This window comes from Triturus cristatus, chromosome 6 (assembly GCF_964204655.1).
Source record: "Triturus cristatus chromosome 6, aTriCri1.1, whole genome shotgun sequence".
Lineage (NCBI taxonomy): Eukaryota > Metazoa > Chordata > Amphibia > Caudata > Salamandridae > Triturus > Triturus cristatus.
In genome coordinates this window covers 778553257-778573877 of record NC_140589.1, presented here as the reverse complement: position 1 = coordinate 778573877, position 20621 = coordinate 778553257, and the positions used below count along the sequence as shown (strand labels likewise).

Below are 20621 nucleotides of genomic sequence, written 5' to 3'. Positions count from 1 at the left end.
AGAATATTCAGTGGAGTCTCAGAGGTAAGGCATAGATTCTGGCAAGAGGGGAAATAAATGAATCTCGGCAAATAACTCAAAGAGCTTAGAGAAGATGTGTGCAAAGTGCAGAACTTCAGAGTGCAAAGAGTCTGGGTAGCTGCGTGGTCGCAGGAAAGAAGTCTTGGGGAAGTGGCCTCGCCTTGTCTAAGAACACGCTTTATTATAACGTTTTTAGATCTGTAACTAATACATTTGTTGCGGTATTTGAGTTTCTTCAGCCAGTGTGGTTGCAATGAGAACGTAAAGCTTTTACCGTCTACGTTGTCTTGAAACAAAGACTCCGATTATTAAATTCTGAATGTTAAATTTATGTTAACATTGTACAAATTGTGGTTGTTTCCCATCGGCTTCCTCTCTACAAAACAAAAGAGTTCACGGTTAGGTCTGACATTTCATAAATGAAATCATCCCTTTTTGTCACATATTCTAACTTATAAATCTTGTCTATCAAGAAACATTGAAATTGATTTTAACCACATTATTCAGCACACTATTGTATTCTATGTGGCATAACTTTCATGAGAATTCTGAAAACTACCCTTCACGGTGGGATCATGTTAGTGAAGTACATTTTATCATTGAACTCTTCATCTTCATATTACTACGAATGTTGAACTAAGGACAATTAAAATGGTTAATGTAAAGGGAAAAAAACTGCTTTCATTAGTATTTTTAAGTTAACACGTCTTAACTATGGGAGCCTAGTGCGTCCATTTGTCATTGAATAAATGTGGCTTCTCCTCTTAGGCCTACACATTAATTCTACATGTTAATTACATTAATTTGCTTTTATTGAAACTCTCCCAACAAGTCCATGCAAGATTGGGTACATAATATAAATTTGCACCAAAATAATTGAAATTGAAATCATTCAATAGTAGGTATTCTGAATAGTTGACATGGATCCAGCACTCTTGAACCTATGTTGAGCATACTTGTGATAAAAGTAATTCTTGTATGCTTTTGTTTTCCATTCTCCATGACTTGCATTGTTTTGGTTCCTAGGTTGTTTTCCATGGCACTCCAGTAACGATCGAAGCCTTCTTGAGTTGGAAAGCTAAATTTGAAGCAGAACTAAATGAAATTAAACGGAAAAGACAGAAGGAAGAGGAACAAGCAGGAAAGAATAAACTCTCTGGTAAATCAGTTTCTCTCAAAAAGCATGTCTGCGGGTGATCTTACCACAAACCTGTCATTGTCTTGTTTAAGCACTTTAAGCACTTTCAGCTTACAGCTGTGCTTTAATGATGTTAATCAGCAAAGGGGTGCTTAAAAACCAGGCTATGGATTCCTACTGGTAGGTTTTAGCAACTCTTTCTGGTGTTTGTGCTAGAGCTTTCAGGAATGATAAAACTATGCTTGTTAAACTTTGCCTTGTATAAGAATATGAGGTTAGAGCATGTTCTTTTTTCTGGTCAATGGCATTTTTACAGACTTTGTTGCTGATTTATATGAATCCTGCTGTCTTACTGCAAGCTAGGAATTTGACAGCCACATGAAGTTCATACATACAATCGCACTCAAATGAACACACAGCACCATCAGCCCTAAGAAAACGAATAGCTTCTTTAATCTTATTTTTAGCAGGTATAGTCAACACTATACCAAACCTGGTTAGCTCTGCATTGCTTTGTTAGGACATTGTGTGTGTGTGTGTGTGTGTGTGTACACTTATATGCAGTTTATCACATTTTCCCTGTTTATGGGATCTTTAGCAATCCTTATACATTTTCGCTTAAACATTTTAACTACTCATTTATCGCAATGAAAACTTTGATAATGGTGCAAGAGACTTGTCTTATGTGTTTTCAAGTATTCAAACAAATGTAAGGAAGCTGGTCCTGAAGAGGGAAATGTCAGGGAAAGGGAGGTTGGAAAATTAATTGCTTCTGCTGAGTCTTCCTCTTTGGAAGATAAAGCCCTCACAAACCCAAATGCATGTCCTGCTTCGTCATTGGGTTCTTACTCCTTGTGGGTCCGGTGCTGCAATGCCCCACTGGCCCGCCAGAGGGCTGTTTGTCAGAGATCCTCCCTTTTTGCCGTTTTGATGAGTGCAAAAATGTGAACTTAGGATAGGGTGTGAAACAGTGAGTTAAAACTACCTAGGGTGTGCTCTATATTCTGGTAGCACCCTTGGTAGGGATAAAAACTGTGGTGTAAGTACTATCTTTTAGGGAACTTATGGTCTGTGATAGTCCCACAGTGTGTGATACTGAGGTTTCTTTAAATTCAGGTCGACCTGTTTCATGCCTTTCTGGTCCCAATGGGATCCATGGCAATTCTTCAGGACCAGATTATAAAACTTTCACCCTACACTCCAGCGAGATGTGCTTCATAAGGATAAGGAACACATTTTTGGATTCACTATACCTAAGTGTACACTGAATTTGAATCTTTAAATCCAACCTATGTAAAGAGAAGACCAAGGGAGAAAACGTTTTACAACTAATATGTTCCCTTTAGGCATATAGGTATACTACTTGTAAACAGTATCACTTTGCACCTACCATTAGGTTCAATGATATGCATTATGAGTGCTCTGACGTCGCTACCTCGTGAATTAAATAAAAAAAACACACAGTGCATCAGGCCAGTGGTGTAACATTAAAAAGTGCTCTATTGAAAACAGTACAAACATAAACATGTGGACATACACATTCCACTCAGCCTCGTCGGTTGTAATGGCTAAATAGAGCGCTTCTCCATCTAGTATTCTGTAATTGCCCCTTTGATCGAGGCGGAGAACCTACCTTCTGGCTCCGATATCTATATAAAAAAAAATGACAGATCGATAACTCAGATAGGTAAAGAAGCACCAGTAAGGCACGGGCCGTAAAGCCTTGGCATCAGTATTCACTTTATCCTTCGCGGCTCCGCGTCCTGGACCTACCCGCACTGCCCATCTGTAGCTGAAGTGCTGGGCGGGCGATTTTTGTCCGTTTTTGCTCATGGCTGTCAGGTGTGTTTGTTCTACATAAGACGCAGACGATATCTACAAAATATGGTGTCCATCTTTGAATGTTCTAGTGTCTGATTACTGTTATTGCAGTGATCGTTAAAAAGCGGGTAAGAAGTGGCCAAGGATGTTTGTATGTTCACAAATTTTGAGTATTTCCTCTGTAGTTTATATATCACTGTCCCTGGGGCATGGAGGGTTAGGACTTATGCGTTTTCAATCTATAATGCCTCTCTAGTAGGTAAGTTTTGCTAAGCATCAATGTAGTGCTCACGCTAATTAATGAAGTTTTTTTTCCTAGCCATTTTCTTGCAAAGATCTTATAACATGGTATGCCAGTGGAGGCGCCAAATGTTATATTATAGTTGTATCAGTTTACTAACAGAAAATTACCAAACAAAATACACAGCAGACACCAAGAGTGGGAAGTGTGCAAATCAATGGAATCACTGGCATTTGCTGAGGAATCTAAGACTTGGCTTCAAGAAATTAGATTTATTCTCGTCGGGGGAAGAGGGGCACTGAGGTGACCTGTCCACATTTGGGATTCTTTATCTGTCTGTCTATCTATCTATCTATCTATCTATCTATCTATCTATCTATCTATCTATCTATCTATCTATCTATCTATCTCTCATTATGTCGAAAAAATGCTAGATGCATAAATTATTGTCTTTCCATCTTAAGAAAGGCTAGAAATGGCCCCATTTCTTTAATTTTTATTATAGAAAAATAGCAATTAAGTTCACAGTGACTAGAAAATTGCACTTGCACACCTTTTTTGTAAAAAGAAAAATAATGGGAATGCAGGACAATGCTCGCATGCAGATTGCACAGACAAAAGCCAAATACTGTCACCTTGCTTTTAAGAGCCTTGCCCTTCCTACAGTGTCCCATTGTAACAGGTCAATTATTTTTTACTAGCTCCTACAACAGGATCCAGAAGCACTGCGCGCGGCATTTTGTGGCTTTTTCACTACAAAAATATAATATGTTGAAACCTGGTTTAAGCCACCTTACCGAAAGTCTGGTATGATTAGGATGACTTTTCACTTGTTTTCTTGCTGGAGTCATTTAGTTATTCAGACAAAATTTGTTCGCTTTTTATGAAGTGCCCGGTCTATGGAGAAAAAAAAGCCCAAGTCAGACCACATGAACTCTGTATTGTATGTCTACCAGAGGATCACCACACAAAAGACTACAGGCACTGTTCTAGGATGCATGTTTCCCTAAATGTATAAGTTGATTAGATGATTGATGATTCAAAGTTGTTTTAGGGGTATACTCAAAGGAATCATGCCAAAACATAATTAAGTCTCGGAGCCACAGTCATGTTTACATTGTTGATTCTGTTCCATAAGGATCCCATTGTTTAAAATACGTGTTCATTTGATAAACTAGAATAATAGGGTTATCTTGGATCATGCAAGGGATTTTTCTACTTACACGGATTCCTAGATATGTGAGTATGTAAGTGATCCACTTAAATGACATGCCACAAAGCAAGGTTTCCCTTGTCATATCTGTCATAGGCATGTCTTCACTCCATCCAATTTATTTTGTACCCAAAGAAGCCTGATAATGTTGCGACGGTGTTCATTAGAAGGGGCACCGATCTATTCGGCGTTGAAAGTCAAAAAATCTATTATCAGCGTAAAGCATTAGCTTTAGATCACCAGCCTCAGTGTGAATCTGAAGTTTGCTTGAATGTAATTGCCAGGGGCTCAAATGTCAGCAAGAGTAATGGGAAGAACAGTCGGCATCCCTGTCTAGTTCCTCCTATAATGGCAATCGTATCTGATAGGAAGTCATTGTAGCTCACCACTGTGGTTGGAACATTGTATAGGCATCTAACCAGTGTACGGAAGGTAGGCCCAATGCCGATTTTTGTCCTGAGATAGAAAAGGAAGCCCAATTCCATCATGTCAAAAGCCTTCACTGCATCTAATGAGAGAGCCACTCTTTCCGCTAATTTAGCCTTAGATATAATGAGTGAATCCAAGAGAGTTTTTAGATAATTCTGTGATGTTGTTTTGTGGACAAATCCCACCTAGAGGTTATGAATCAGACTCTGAATTACTGTGTGAAGCCTGTGCACTAAGATCTTTGCTAGGATATTGATATCACTGTATAGGAATGTTATAGGCCTGTAGTAAGAGCACTAGAGATAATCTCTGCTTGGTTTCCGAATCGGAGACCATAATACTTTATTAAATTCTGGACGTCTCCACTTCATGTCCTGTAGCTTCCTATAGATATTCCCAAGTAGAGCTACAGTATTTTAGTCCTTACTGTTGAAGACTCCATCCTCTCTGGGTGCCTTTCCTGTTGGTAGTGTTTTAATGGCCTCACCTATCTCGGTGTCTGTGATTTCGTGTTCTAGTTCTTTCTTTAGATCTTCGTAGAGTCTGGGTAATTTGAGGCCATCCAAAAATCCCACCTCTTGGGGAGACTTGTCATTGTTTTCATTTGTAAAGAAGGTGAAATAGAAGGCTGCAAATTATTTTTGTTTTTTCTTTCTTGAGAGGGCTAGTGATTTCCCTTAGATGTATGTATCACTGGAATGGCTGATTTGGCTTCTTTCAGCTTAAGTTGCATTGGAAGCAGTCATCCTGCCTTTTCACCATGCTGGTAGTGTCGGCGTTTTCTGACAAAACTGTATAAAGAAAGATTATTCAGTTCATATTTGTTTCTGACTGGACTCCTGAGATGGGAATTTTAGGGGGTTCCTACAATAGATCTGATGCACTGATTCAGACTCTTTTCCAGGGCTTCACACATCTTTCTGAGTTTTGAGCCTCTTCACAGAGTCGCTCACCTTAATGTTGTGTATATAAGATTTCCCAGCAGCCGATAGCAACTGTGGGGAAGTAACAAAGTGCTCATTTTGCTATGGGTATTCATGAAATTGCTCCAAAAGTATCCTTTTTTTCTTGAGGGAGTTTGTAGTTATAGGTAACCATTTTTCATGTTTAACTTTAGAAAAGTAATTTTCCGTATCCAACAATAAGGATATGAGTGCGTGGTCTGATAGTACTCCTATTTGAATATTAGAACTGCAGACTTGGGTGTCATTACGTTACAGACCTGGAAGAAGTCGATCCTTTATTTCTGTTACTTGGACACAAGAAAGGAAAGTTTATTATCTTTTGATTGGATAGAATAGGCTATGGGTCCAGAAGAATATGAACTGCCATCAAATCATTAAGGATGGCCCAATCAGTTAAGTTTTTAAGGACCAGATGGCCAGATCTGTCTAAAACAGGGTCATTTGTCAGATTCCTCCTATTATGAGTGTAGTATGTTTAAATTCAGTAAGGATTCTGTTTAATTTTGAGCAAAGGTTTGGCTTTTGGACATTGGAGGCATATATGAAGCCCACGACAAATGTTCAGTTCTATACTCTTAGCGTAGCAAAAAAATTGCTCGCTTTGGTGTCCAACCATGTTTTCAAGACCCTGACTGGTAAATGTCAATAAACAAGAATTGCCACCCCACTTTTCCTATGTGAGACATTGTTTGTTGTCTGTTGTTTGTAAGGACATGCACTCCCTGATGCATAGATCACCTTCCGTACCCAGTTTCTCTTACGTTTCTCTGATTCGTTCTCAGGAAGGTGAGTCTATTGCAGGATTACGCTGTCTCGTCTATTGCTGGCTAAGTATGTTAAAATAAATTTGTTTGATAAAACATTGATGTTCAGTGACCAAAGAGAAAAAGGCCATGGTGAAAGATGTCGTCTGTGAACTTGCTGCAGTAACAGAATCCTGAGGTCTTCACAGGACAAGATATCAATCTCTCCATATTCTCTAGAGGAGTGGAGCAAGACGTGGGTAGTTATCAGTTGTGGAAAGATTTGGGGCAGTCTCTTACCAACTTTTTCACTCCATTACTAGATGCTAATCCTTGTTGTCAGAAGGATAACAATCGACACGTTAAAACCAAGCTTTGTATAAATAGATATTATGTCTTACAGTAGTAGGCTACATTTGAATGAATCTGCTATTGGCAGAGGCCAATCTGTGCACCACAAATCAGACCTCAAAAATATGGGGGTGGAGGGATATTGTGATCACACTTTCATGGGAGATATTGTCATCATACCTTGAGTGGTTATTTGGATTTAACCCCGTCTCTTAAAAGCGATTTGTCAGTTCTTTGATTCTTAGCATCGTCTGCATGGCGGCCTTGTAGTCTATGAGGATTACCAGTCGATAAAACCATGTTATCATGAAAACAGCTAGTATGTAGCTGTTGTTTGTCTTGCTGAGAGGGACTTGCATTTATTCCCATTTCTTCAGTCCTCCACAAACCGATGTAGTTCATCTAGGTCATAGAATTCTTTGGTTTTGCCTTCTTTGGTTAATATCCTAGGTGCTTGATTCAGCAGACCAAAATGAATATCTTTTTTTGACCAGGCGACAGAGTCTGGAATTGTTTTCGGATGGCGTAATTATCAAATGAGAAGTCTGAATTACCAAAAATCTACATATTATCCCTCCCAGACCTGTTCTCCAATTCATTGACTTTCTTTTTGAGATTCCAAAGTTCATCACCCCAGCCTAGATTTTCAAGCTACTGGGTCTCAATTTTTGAGGTGTTCTAAATTGCAACAGTTTGCTGCAAATTGTTGCGAGTTCTTTTTTTCGTGTCGGCGGTGGTAAGCTCCTCTGTGATAATTGAGGTTTTTATACTTTTAAGTTCTGACATCAGCGAGACCAACATGATAGACATGTCATAGAGCATGTCATGAGTGATGTAATATGTGAGGTGATGAGCGGTGCATGACGAGGGGCACAAGTTCTAGTTGGTTGTGCTAATTATAGCTAGTGAATTTCTGTGTTTTTATTAGTTCAAAAAGTTAGTTTCACTGACATAGTCATCTAACTATAATGTTACCTTAACCTTTGTGTTTTTTTTGTGAATTTCTAATGTTTCTGGTTTTTTTTATAAAACAAAAATTGATCTTTTAATCTCACTTAACTGTAATGTTACATTAACCTTTCTTTTTTTCAGTGGATATAGATGTATATATGTGTTTCTAATATTTGATTTTTTCAGTGGATAGAGATATGTTTGTGTGTGCGTGTGTACATATACGTGTGTTCACATATATAGGGTTCAGTTACCTATGTGTATGTAATATATACATACATTTTTTGGGAAGGAGAACCTTCCCGACCCCTCCGTTTATAAAAAGAAAATGTACGCCGATTCATCCCTTCACCACTATCCACCGCTAAACCCTAAAAATACCCTTCACCACCACGGCTTCACCCTAAATGTACCCTTCCCACCCATTACCACTACCCACCTCGAAACCCTAAAAATACTCCTAAACCTTACATTTTGCCTTACCACCCCATCCTCTGTGTGCATGCCCAATAGAGGATTCTACCTAGGACCAGTGCAACAACCATGCACAGCTTAGAATGGGTCATGGAAGAAGAATGAAGCGCATCATAAAACAAAAACATGTAATTCCTTGGAAAAGAAACAGTTATTGGTTGGTTGCAATTCAACAAACTCAAAAATGAATAAGCTCTGAAATTTGTCTGTTATGATGTGCAACACACAATGGACTTAAGAACTCGTGTCCCCTGCCTTGTTCAGTAGACCCCTTAGCCAATAGCACGTGGGGGGGGGGGTGTGAGAAAGTGGCTCTGTATATACTGTTCCCTAATAGGTACAGGGTGTACAGAGTCCACAGTCCCCCAGAGGCTGATAGAGGTCAAGGTTAGGTATGACCTTACTCTCAAAAGTGGTAGCTTGGTCGAGCAGTAAGGCAGTACCAGAGGACAGTGTAAAGCATTTATTGTACACACTCAGTCAGCAAATGGTTTCACACACTCAATAACTGAACTCTAGGCCAATGGTTTATATATATAAAATATATGCTTGTTTTATTTTTAGAACCACAAAGGGGATAAAAATATACTTTCTCAGGATGAGAGGTTGAATATAAACACTTTTGTCTTAAGCAATAAATGTATATAAACAGTCACAGTTGGTTGCAATAAACAATCCTATTTCCTAAACATAACAATGCATTGAGCTCAATGGTAAATTCAGGTTATTTGTAATAAATTACTTTTCAGATTACTTTTGGAATTCCAGGTCTGGCTCCTAGATCCAGCCTTGGGTCAGTATTCAGAATCAAGTGATGAAAGTCGTCTTAATAACTGTAATGATTTTTAAATAATATTTAGCTATTTCGAAAGTTAGCACTTAGAAAATATTTCAAAGAAAACATTCAATGGATCTCTATGGCAAGAAATTCAAATTGCAGGTAGAGTACTTTATCGTTACTTTAGTAATCCAGGACTGGGTACCTAGACCCAGGACTGGGATCCTTATCAAAAACAGGCAAGTAATTTCGTTTGCAGAAATGGTACGATTTTAAAAGAATATTTCAAATTTGCAAAAATAGACACTTAGAAGAAATTTCACAGAAAAGCAGACAATGGTTTCCTATGGGAGAAAAATGAGTTAGAGGTAAGTATAGTTGTGGACACTTTTCAGAGTCAGGGCTGGGCACCAAGATCCAGCACTGGGAGCTCACCTAGGAGCAGGTGAGTAAATTCGTTGTTGTCACTTGGCTGATTTTTGGTGAATTTTTGCAGATTTGAAAAGTTCACACTTAGAAGATTTTTGAAGAAAAAGCCAGTCAATGTTACCCTATGAGGAAAAGGAAGTAAGCGGTTTAAGTGTAAGTACTCGACTGGCAGAGTTGAAATTCCGGGCATAGACTCAGGGGTCCCCCAGTGTCAGGTAGGTACAGTTGGTTCACCCTCAGCGGTTTCAGGACGGCCGGGTGCAGAGAGAGTTAGGCCCAATGTTATCCTATGAGGGATAGGAGGGCCTTGGTTGGTGGCTGCTGTCTGGCAAGCCACGCGGCTGTGGGAGCTGGGCTCCTGGTCACTTACTCACGGCAAGTGGGGAAGTAAGTTAGTGTAGAGAGTGCACTGCCAGGGCCACTCGGGCGGCTGGGTGCAGGGTGCTTTTGAGCCGTCGGGCGCTCAATGGAAATCAATGGGAATATTCCGGTTTGGAAAAAGGCTGCAGGCTCGGGGACGAGGATGCTCCAGGTGCCACCACCACTTCGAGAGGTAAGTTGGGTAGTTGTAGGTTAGGTGAGTACCCCGGGATTGGGCACAGGGGGCCGTAGGGCGCCGGGTGCAGGGGTGCCTTTTGATGTCGGAAATCTTACCCTCTTGTCGATCGCGGCTGGGGTGGCACTTGGTTCTGAGGCTGCAGGCTTCTTCCGGAATGTCGAGGGGGGTCCTTGGGTGCCGGACTCGGGGTCACAGTCGCCGTGGGGTCATCCTCAGGGTCTTTGTCCACTCCGGCACTGGCCAGGCTTGGCTGGTGCAGAGTGTGTTGGGTCCGCGGTTCCGGGCTGCTGCCAGGGGTTAAAAATAGGTTTCTTGAGTAGAGCCTCTACTCATGGGAGACCCAGGGGCTTAGAGCCAAAAGGTAGCCAGGTCCTCCGGGGATGGTGAGGTTGCTGGCCACGAGAGATGCCGCGCTGATGCAGGTTCGAGAGTCGACAGGCCGGTAGGGCTGGGGCCAAAGCAGTTGGTGTCTCCTTCTCTTTTTAGCAGCTGCAGGGCAGGTCCTTGTTCTTCTTGCTCTTCTTGTAGTTTTCTATCTGGAATCTGGGGAAGGAAGGTTCAGGGTGCCCCTAAATACTAGATTTAGGGGCGTTACAGGTAGGTGAAGGCCAGGGACCAATGGGTCCTTGTCCTGGGGTGGGTACACCCCCTATCCTGCCTCTCTCCTGTGGGAGGGGGGCAGTAGCCTAATCCTGATAGGGTAGGGCCCCCCATCTTCAAGATGGCGAGAGCCCGGGGATGTGCTTCACCTCGCCTCCCCCACCTGAGGGGTGGGGTGGGCAGGCTGGCACATCCCCTGTCCTTGTATGGGGTTTCCGGCCAAGCTTCCCGCCAGAGTGGGGGGTTGCAGTGGCCTGGAGAAACTCCAAGAGGCGGCATGCCTTTGAAGCTTCCCTTTGCTCATCCTGGGGGAGGAGATTTATCACCTCACCCAGGATGTGCATTGTTGCAGGCCTGGGAGAGCAGGGGCTCTCCCACCCAGGGGTCCAGCAACGTGTCTGCTGTGTGGCAGCCTGGGCAGCCTCAGAGCAGACGTGGATTGTAGGTTAGTTGTAAGGGGGCATCTCTAAGATGCCCCCTGGGGTGCTTGGTACATTAAATCTCACATTGGCATCAGTGTGGGTTTAATGTGCTGAGAAGTTTGATACCAAACTTCCCAGTCTTTAGTGTTGCCATTATGGTGCTGTGGAGCTCGTGTTTGACGAGCTCTCAGCACCATGTACTCTTAAATGGCAGCACTGCACTTACAGTGCCCGGGAATGGACCTGGGTACTGTAGGGGCACAGGGCTCCTGCTCCTGTGCCCACCCCATGGGCATAAGGCACCCAGCCAGAGGGGTGACTGACATATGCCTTGGCAGTGTGGGTGTTGGGCATGGCACACAGAGATGTGTGCCATGTCGACTCTTCATTTTGTCCTGCACCCAGACACTCAGCCTGCAAAGGCAGTGTGTGTGTGTGTAAGGGTACAGGGCCCCTAAGGGTGGCACAAGGAGTGCTGCAGCCCTTAGGGGCCTTCCCTGGTCACAAGGCCCTGGGTACCTAGGGTACCATTTACTAGGGGCTGACATGTGGCCAGGGTTTGCCAATTTGGAGTTTGTGTGTTTTAAGGAAGGAACATAGGCCCCTGATTGGCAGGAGTCCAGGGTACACTCAGTCAAAGTACATTCAGCAATTTAGCAAAAAGTGGGGGCATACCATGCAAGAAAGATGGCACTTTCTCACAGGGGGGGGGAAAGCGCTCTGCAAAGAAAACAGCTGGTGGGACGCGTGTTACAGGCACCATTGTTTATTGCACGCCATAATTCCTACATTTCAGGGCTATTTCAGTTTTGTGTTTTCTGAAACATAACTAACCTTTAACTGAGTATTTGCATCAGCATATTTTATATATGTATGTATGTATATGTGAATACAAAGGTATAATTGTAATGTGTTTGATAGTAAATTGCTCTATGGGTTCTCAGAGGCCGCAAACCATATTTTTCTCGTCAGTTTTGCTGCAATGTGACAATAAACTTGAATGTGACCTTTGTAATACAGTAGTGGCGTGTGAGAATGTACGTTAATTATTATAGTTGCTCCAAAAATCATGTCTATTGGGCCACATTTAGTTTTTACTGCCAGCACATGATGAGTGAGTCAGAGAGTAAAAGGCTATTAATTACCATTGTTTAGTATAGGGAATCGACATGGCTGTCTTGCGAGAGGCTAGAATAGTACTCACATTTAGGAAGCGTGAGGAATGCACATTTTACCAAAATAAATGCTGCTCTTTCAATTGTTAGAAGCAGCCCGAGAGAGAATTGGTGCTTCACGTGCTTCCATAATGGTTAAATCCTCAAATTGTTGACCCCTGTCTTACATGTAACTGCTGAATTTTTGTAATACTTCATGAATGTGGCAGGTGAGTCTGTAACTCAGTATTCCTCATGCCTGAAATTATTGCTTAATTCTCACAAAACGTTTCTTTCAATACTATCACAAGACAATACATTTTTTTTTATATTTTTTCATTTTTCCTTAGGTAAAAAGTTGTTTGAAACTGACCATAATCTTGATACATCCGACATCAAGTTCTTGGAGGAAGGTAATTTCTTCTGTTACTTTTCAAACCATTATTTAGATGTCTATCACTTTCCTTAAAATGTTGCACATCTACTACTTTTTCTTTTTTTTTTTTTAATACGATCAATCATGCACACACCCACCCTAACTGGTTTCTACTAAGCTGTGAACTACAGACTCTCGTTTATTCATTTGGCACCACAAGGAATTTGTGGACTAATCATGAGCCAGATTGGATACTCAATGAAAAACATTCTGTTATGCCGAATCAGTAGATTATAAAGAAAGTATACAAAATACTGTTACGACCTGGTTTGGTCCATTCCTTGTTTTCTACCATCCCTGTTTATTGGGCTTTGCTAGTGAGATTTTAAATACTTGGTGAATCTGCAAGTGGATAGGTACCATGAGTACTGCCCAGCTCTTATTTTGGATTCGTTCTCTGAACAGTCAGTTGGGGTGCAGTAATGTATTTAGGAACCAGTGTACTCAGGATGTTGCACGTAATCAGAACTCTTCACTGGTGCCTAGAGTACGTGAAGAGTTTATGAATGGCTTCTGGGTAAGATGGCGTCGGGGTATAACACGCCGTGCTCTGCTCCTCTCTGCCCGCTCCTCTGCTGTGATTGGCAACCACAGGATGGACACCCCCGGGCAGCAGCAGTGAAGGGGCACAGCACTTCGCTGAGCCCCAGGCAGACACCACAGAGTTTGAGGCAGCCACTCTGGGAGCCTGACCATAGAGGAGTGATTTCACTGCGGGACACTGCAAAGTAGGTCAATGGACTGCTTGAGGGGGGGGTTGAAAGACAGGTACAACCCCCATGGACTGAAGGTGCGCAGGGTCCTGAACTCAATCCAAGACGAGGGTGGGAAAGACATTGGGAAGAGAAAATAAAAACTTACAAATGCTTGACCAGCGTATTGATAGAGCTGAGGAGTATATTGCGACGCAAGTGGAGCAAGTGATTACCACTTTTATATGCCACCTTGAATTTCAAGTGTCCTGACTGGCAAACAAATGTGAAGACTTGAAAAACAGGTCAGAGGCACAACAATATCCACATTCTTAATTTACCTGCCCAACCTTGAAACTAACCCAGCCACAGCAAATGATGATCTCGATAGCTGGTTATCACGGTCTCTTGATACTATTCTTCCAAAGAAACGGATCACCAATAAAGTAGGAGCTAACTTAACCCCTTGAGTGCCCCGCCCTTTCCACGCCCTGTGCCGGGCGTTTCATTAGCGGGCGGGGCTCATGACGAGATAGTCTCGTCATGGGCACAGCGCAACCGCGGCCCATGACGAGACCATCTCGTCATGGGCACTCAAGGGGTTAAATACACCTAAACTGCGGGAGCTCAGACAGTGCAGCAAAAAGCTGGAAAGAAACTGGAGAAAACATCTCTCCGTAACTAACAAAACCAAATATAGAGATGCTATAAAAATTTACAAATCTGAAATAAAAGCTGCCAAAGCTCTCTATTATGAAGAAAGAATCACTTTGGCGGCCAACTCCCCTCGTGAAATCTTTCGGATCTCAAAATCACTTTTAACCCCTCCACCTCACCCATCACTCTGGTGGACATCCCTCTATGCTGCAACCAAATTGCAGAATTCTTTTCCGATAAAATACAAAGTATCTATGAGTCTTTTGCTCTGTCGACGGCCTCACAAACTTTATCCCCACTGGATGGGACAGCCCCAGATGGAGATTGCCAGTTGGAGATCACCCCACGCCCCCCTGAGTTTAACCTCCCTTCAAGGGCTTATTAGTCATCTTAAATCAGGATCACCATCTGACGTGGCCCCCCCTAACATTTTGAATTTAATTTCAGACACTGTATCCCCAGTGATCCTAAAAGTGATAAATGCCTCATTGGCAACAGGATTAGTGCCCCCCCGATGGAAACAAGCTATGGTTGGAGCACTCCTAAAAAAACAATTTAGATCCTGACGTGCTGGCAAACTATCGTCCTATCTCACTTTTACCAAGAATTGTGAAATTAGCTGAGAAGCACATAAATCACACTCTTTCATCCTTTTTGGAAATCAACCATCGTCTTCACCCCTCACAGACCGGGTTTAGACCACAGTAAGGCACAGACACTGCACTCGTAACAGTGGTGGAAGAATTAAGGCAAATTTTGGCTGGAGGCGGCTGCGCTGCTTTTATATTACTAGACCTCAGCGCAGCCTTCGGCACGGTGAACCACCATCTTCTAATCCAAAGACTTAAGAATGCAGGAGTTGCAGGAACTGCGCTAAAATGGCTACAGTCCTTTTTAGAGGACTGATCGTTTGTGGTTTTTGAAGAAGAAATCACCTCAAAGCGAATGCCCCTTAGATGTAGGGTTCCCCAGGGATCCTCCCTAAGCCCCACTCTATTCAATATTTATATGAGTTCCCTGGCCGAAGTAGTAACACCTTTTGGCATTCAGATCATGAGCTACGCTGATGATACCCAGTTGGTGGTCTTGTTTAATCAACAGGATGCTTCAGGCTCAGGGCTAGCCTTATGCCTTGAAAGGTGTCGAGTTGGATGGGCAGCTCCTGCCTAAAACTCAATGGAGTGAAGACCGAATTGCTGCTCTTTGGTAACGCGACCACGTTGAACATAGGATCATTCTGGCCTAGCTGTTAAACAGTAGTGACACTCCCAAAAGGCCAATGTAAGGAAAGATTAATACAGCTGTGTAAGTGGTTAAAATGTACGGATGTACCTATCCTTCCTGAAGTGCAATGTCAGAAATAAATCCAAGCCACCCACTGTGACTGGCTCAGAAACGTGCACCATCGTCCTCTTCATGCCCCACAGTAAAAAAAAATTGCATCGTGTATTTAAATCAAGCGTGTTCATTACATCCCCACTTGGGTGTTCCATACTCAATATCCTGGACGTGCACCAACTCCACCTTGCAAGTAATACTTAGAATCAGAAACAACCACTCGTAGCCAGCATGATGTGGGGTGGAGGTGTGTTGGGGGGGTGCGTTTGCGGTTTGGAAACGGGATGGTAAATACAATTTAAACAAGAATTTGCAATGCAATAGGTCTCGCATTTTAGAAACTTTGACCTATTGGTATTATAAATGACAATGCCTTCTATTATTGCAGGTTTTTTAAACACATAAATAAAAGGCATTGTCATTTACAATGCCAATAGCTCGAACTCCAACAAATGCGAGACCTATTGCATTGTAAATGCTTGTCTTATTTGGGGGCGCCCAAGAGCCCAGCAGCAAGATGGCCACCACGTAGTGAGACTCTGATCTCTGAAGGCAATAATCCAGCAATTAACTGTGTAATTTCGGGCATTCGGAGTCCACCTGCTGGAGCTAGAGTTATTCTTTTTTTCGGAGGAATAGGCAGCACTCTTTATTTTGACAACTGTGACGTGGCTGGCCGCCTTGCGAGCTCTCTGAAGGCGGGTGATGAGGTGCGGCCTACCTCGTGGTTAGTCTCCCTGAAGGCTGGGTGCCGGTAGGGAGAACTGTGGGATCATCGCGGGTGCTGGGACTGCCTCAGGGCGGGGATATGGCTGCCAAGGGGCACCCCGACGACAACTGGATATACCTGGGGGAGGCCCTGGTTCTTTTGACCAGTGGGCGAGCTCGCTGTCGTTGCCTGAATCCCTTCTTGGCATTTTTGGATTGCTAAGGGATACGTATATGCTAGCGGGTCTCTGGGCCTGCTGTTGTGGAGCTGAGAGACCGTCCTGCGCTGAGGATAGTGCGAAGATTTCTGGAGGGTGTGCAGCGCTCACTTTGCGTGCAAATATACATTTTGATCCTAGGCCATTTTCACAGACCTGCTATACCTATTTCCTATTGCGAGCTGCCTTTCCACCTGACTGACAGCTTCCCTTACAAAGAGGTGAGCTGCACACCCCCATTACCCTGCTGGGTAACTGATAGCTGGCATATTGGGAACCTTACATTGCACTGGCCTGCTGACCGGGGATTGTTACATCTCCTACATCCCTCTTCAAATTGACCTGCTTGTGCCCCCTGTGAAGAAACTGGTGGGTGTGGTGGGCCTGGATCACTGTGGATGCTGTGAGGGTTTGCCATACTGTTCTTCTCGAGAGACAGAGACTGCAACGGCTTGCAATTAAGACCTGTGGGAACGAATACGCTGGTAATGTTCGAAACTCATGGGAGTACAGGGGTATGGAATTCCTAAAACCCGACACCCAGGACATATTGTTTAAAATAAAGGTTAAGTTTTCCTGTGTATTTGTCGTTGGGATATGTAGGCCCAACCGCCTGCAGCACAAACCCTTTGGCTACCAGCTTACCAGTACCACATTATGGATCATTGAAGGGCATTCTCTGCAGTAAAGGTAATTTTTGTGTTCATATGCTAATGTTGTTTGAACTTGTATTTATGGTTCATTAATTCAAAGCCTTTATTCTTAGGGTGTGCGTTCTAAGGAAATGTTGTAAGCTCGGACTGCACTACTGACAGTGGTTCTGTATAAACATGTGTACACACGTTTTCAAAGTTTAGCTGTATGAAGCTATGTATAATGCTCCCAGAATGCTGTGTGCTTGGAGGCAAATATTTGGAGAAGTTAGAAAGCAAAATGGACGATTCTTTGCTTTCAAAATAAAATGTTCACAAAAAACTGCAACCAGGAAAAAAAACATTTTGCCAAACTGTAAAATTTTAGGTACCATTCCTTTGCAGCATCATTTATAAAATATGTTGATGCATGCTGGTATTTCTGAAAAATCTTCCTATTGGAAAATCAGAGTAACCAGTTTGAATAACATTATGGGAAACATAAAAAGAAACCAGTATTGGCAAAGTCAGTAGGTGTGAAATTAGTGGTCAGCCTTTTGGTTTTGTCAGTGTGTGTCTTGTTTTGGCATGGTTTTTGTAAAACCTTATTGGCGTGGGAGCTGCCAGGCCCTCACCCATTATAACAAGAATTGGCAAAGAGGAAAAAAAACATTTTAGTCTCAGTAAGAGCACATTGCCTCATTAGTTCCTGGCACTGAACAAAACTACTTTGTGTGCCAATATGTTCCTTGCAAAAGAGCAGAATGCTGTCACTCATAGTGAAGCCAGCCAATAGATAGGCAGAGAGAGAGATAGAATTTTAATAAACACAAAAGGTCATGGTTAACGCCAGATCTAATTAGGGGCCTAATAATTAAAGAAATCTCAAAAATGTACATATGGTATATGTCCTTGCAGTAGTGCAGATGTATAGCTTTCATGAATTCACAAGAATTTACAGAAGTAGGTCAAGAAATCGTAGTTCTAGAAACTATTTGCGAACTGCATTTTAGCACGAGCAAGCATGCATGTGTAGATTCGCTCATGTGAAAATCTTTTGAGCGCTTGCAAGTTCCCTCCAACCACTTTTTTCCCAACCCTGGAAGAAGTTTTATGTCTACTATTATCAGTAGTAAACTCCCAACCTTTCTCAGTATGGGATAAGATTATAGAAGAGCTGGTGAAAATCCTTAAAACATTCATATTAGTAGGTTTGCACAGACTCAAAAGGGCATTCCATTCCTTGAACTATTTCTTACAACTACCTTCAGCCCTAGTATGTAGATCTGCAGAAAGGTGGCAAAATAAGGGAATTGCTAGTATTCAATCTCTACTATGGTATCAGCTCTGGCATAATCAGAAAGGCCATATCAGAGCTCTTATATAATGAGAATGCCACAATGTGTAGCTACACTACATGGCCTGAATAGGACAAGTGGATTTTGTTACAGGGCAAGTAGATTTATGAAGCAATCTGCCCCATGGACAAGTAGATATTTTATTAAATTCCACACCCATGGGAGTGAGAAGTCTTCTCGTGTCCCCTGATGGGACTGATCTGGGGGTGAGGAAGGACCACGTTTGAGTTACCCCAGTCTCCTCTCTATTGTAACAGCGCTTTAACTACCTCCTGGCCTGTGTTTGGTCTTCTGATGCACCATGGGGAAGGCAGTGGCATGCCAGTCCAAACTCTTGTTCGACTAGCGCAAACAGTCAAAAAATTACAGGCTGTCAACAAGAGTCATCAATGAAGGACGTCTCTTCTCAAGCACCAACTATCTGTTCTATGCTCATAGATCTTAAACCGAGCCTCACCACATTTGATGTGAAAATAGATATCCGTATGGACCGCCTGAAGGAGAAGGTAGATGGACATGAAGGTAGGATCGCCCCCCTCGAGCGCCGCCCCTCTGACCTTGATGACAACCAGACTTCTACTAGTGAGAAATTGTTGCAGATGGATCAAGTGCTGGAACTAATCCAAAATAAAAATGAGGACCAAGAAGCGAGATCCTAGAGAAACAACCTGCATGTTATTGGTGTGCTGGAGTCTACCTTCATGGGACGCATGGAGGGTTACGTGGAGACCATGCTCCGCTCCGTCTTTGGTGGAGCACTATCAACTGTTATGATTGTGGAAAGAGCCCACAGGTCTCTAGGGATGCTGCCCTGATGGAAGCGCCCGCAGGTTGCCAGATTATTAAACTATAGAGACAGAGATACTGTGCTCAGATTAGCGTTTGAGAAGAAACCCCTCCAGTACCAAGGAAACAAGCTAACCATCTGTTCGAGGCATATGAGCTGCAGATTACACACTGTGCATAGATCGCCATCTGGTGTTGGGCCCGGATGTTGCAGTTGTTTTTCTCTTGGAAAGTCTTTGGAAGTCACGAGGTATGTGACTCCTCCTTTTGATCATATTGCGTATGGGCTTCGGCTCCATCCTCAGATTTGTTTTTTTCCGCCATCGGGCTCGGATGTGTTCTTCGCGCTCCAGTTCGGAACTGTTCCAGCTTTCCTGTTCGACGCGCAATCCTCCCCCCTTCGACGGTATTGTCTCTATCGCGTTCTCCACACTCGACGTGACTCTCAACAATCAAAGTCTTCGATTCCGGTCGGCGACGAAGGCCTTCGGGCCTACTTGGGCTCCGGTCCTGGCTGATGGAAAGGACGCCATTTAAAAAGTGTCCTCGATGTGGGTCGAAGTTTCCCCACACCGATCTCCATGAGGTGTGCAACCTCTGCCTCTCTCCAGAACACGAGGCAAGGGACTGTCCAACTTGCGCCTCCTTCCGATCGAAGAAGACGATCCGGGACTGACGAGCAAGGAGAACAATGGCTCACTCGTCGACTTCGATTCCCGACGACGTCTTCGAAGAAGGCGTCGATGTTCCGGAACAACAGCACACGAAGAGGCCCTCGTCAGCGCCTCCGAAGCTGACGACTCCAGAGCCGAGGACATCACTCCGGCACAGAGGGGCGTGAGTGCAGATGTCGACCCCGACCCTAAACCCCCCTCCACGCCATTGAAAAAGGCTTTGGTCACGCCTTCGCGCCTAGGTATGCACCAAAGACTGCTTTCCATACCTTGCTTCCGGGCTCGGTTAAGAAGCCCATCAAGCCTTAAGGCAGCTCGGGCTCGAGCCAGCCTACCCTCGGGGCCGAAAAAATCGACACCTGCACCGAAAAAGAAAACGCCCCTTTCCTCGTCCGCGCCGAGCTTGACACCGAAGCACTCGGCGCCGGCGACTGGCACCGGCTCCTCGGCACCGATAACATCCTCTGAGCCGAGCAAGAAGCCGAAAAGCCTCGACTCCCAAACCTCGAAGCCGGAACCCACCTCGGAACCGAGGAAGTCAAGACACTTCTAAGCCTCACGGTTCCAAACCAAGAACCAGTGCCGAATCGACGCCTAAAAATCCCACGGCTCCAACACCATCGGCACGGAAGGATCTGCCCCTTACAGAGGAACTGTTTCGACCCGATCCTTACAAAAAAAAACTCAAAGGATCCAAAGACTGGGCATTTGACGCTTAGCACCAGAAAAAGATCACTGGACAAGCCTGCACCAGATCCACCACCATAAAAGAGAGACTTTGCCACCTCCCCTTTGAGGATTCCTTCACCACCTCCTCCTCCTCCTCCTCCTCC

At 43.5% G+C, this 20621-nt stretch overlaps 1 protein-coding gene across 1 annotated transcript in view; it reads left to right on the top strand.

The window, feature by feature from the left end:
• The window catches only part of RWDD1 (RWD domain containing 1), a 148030-nt gene that overhangs the window by 91360 nt on the left and 36049 nt on the right, over positions 1–20621 (top strand). Inside the window, exons 5-6 of the mRNA XM_085611346.1 lie at positions 1048–1180; positions 12640–12702. Of these exons, the coding sequence (XP_085467472.1) occupies positions 1048–1180; positions 12640–12702 (196 nt within the window). The remainder of the gene's footprint in view (positions 1–1047; positions 1181–12639; positions 12703–20621) is intronic.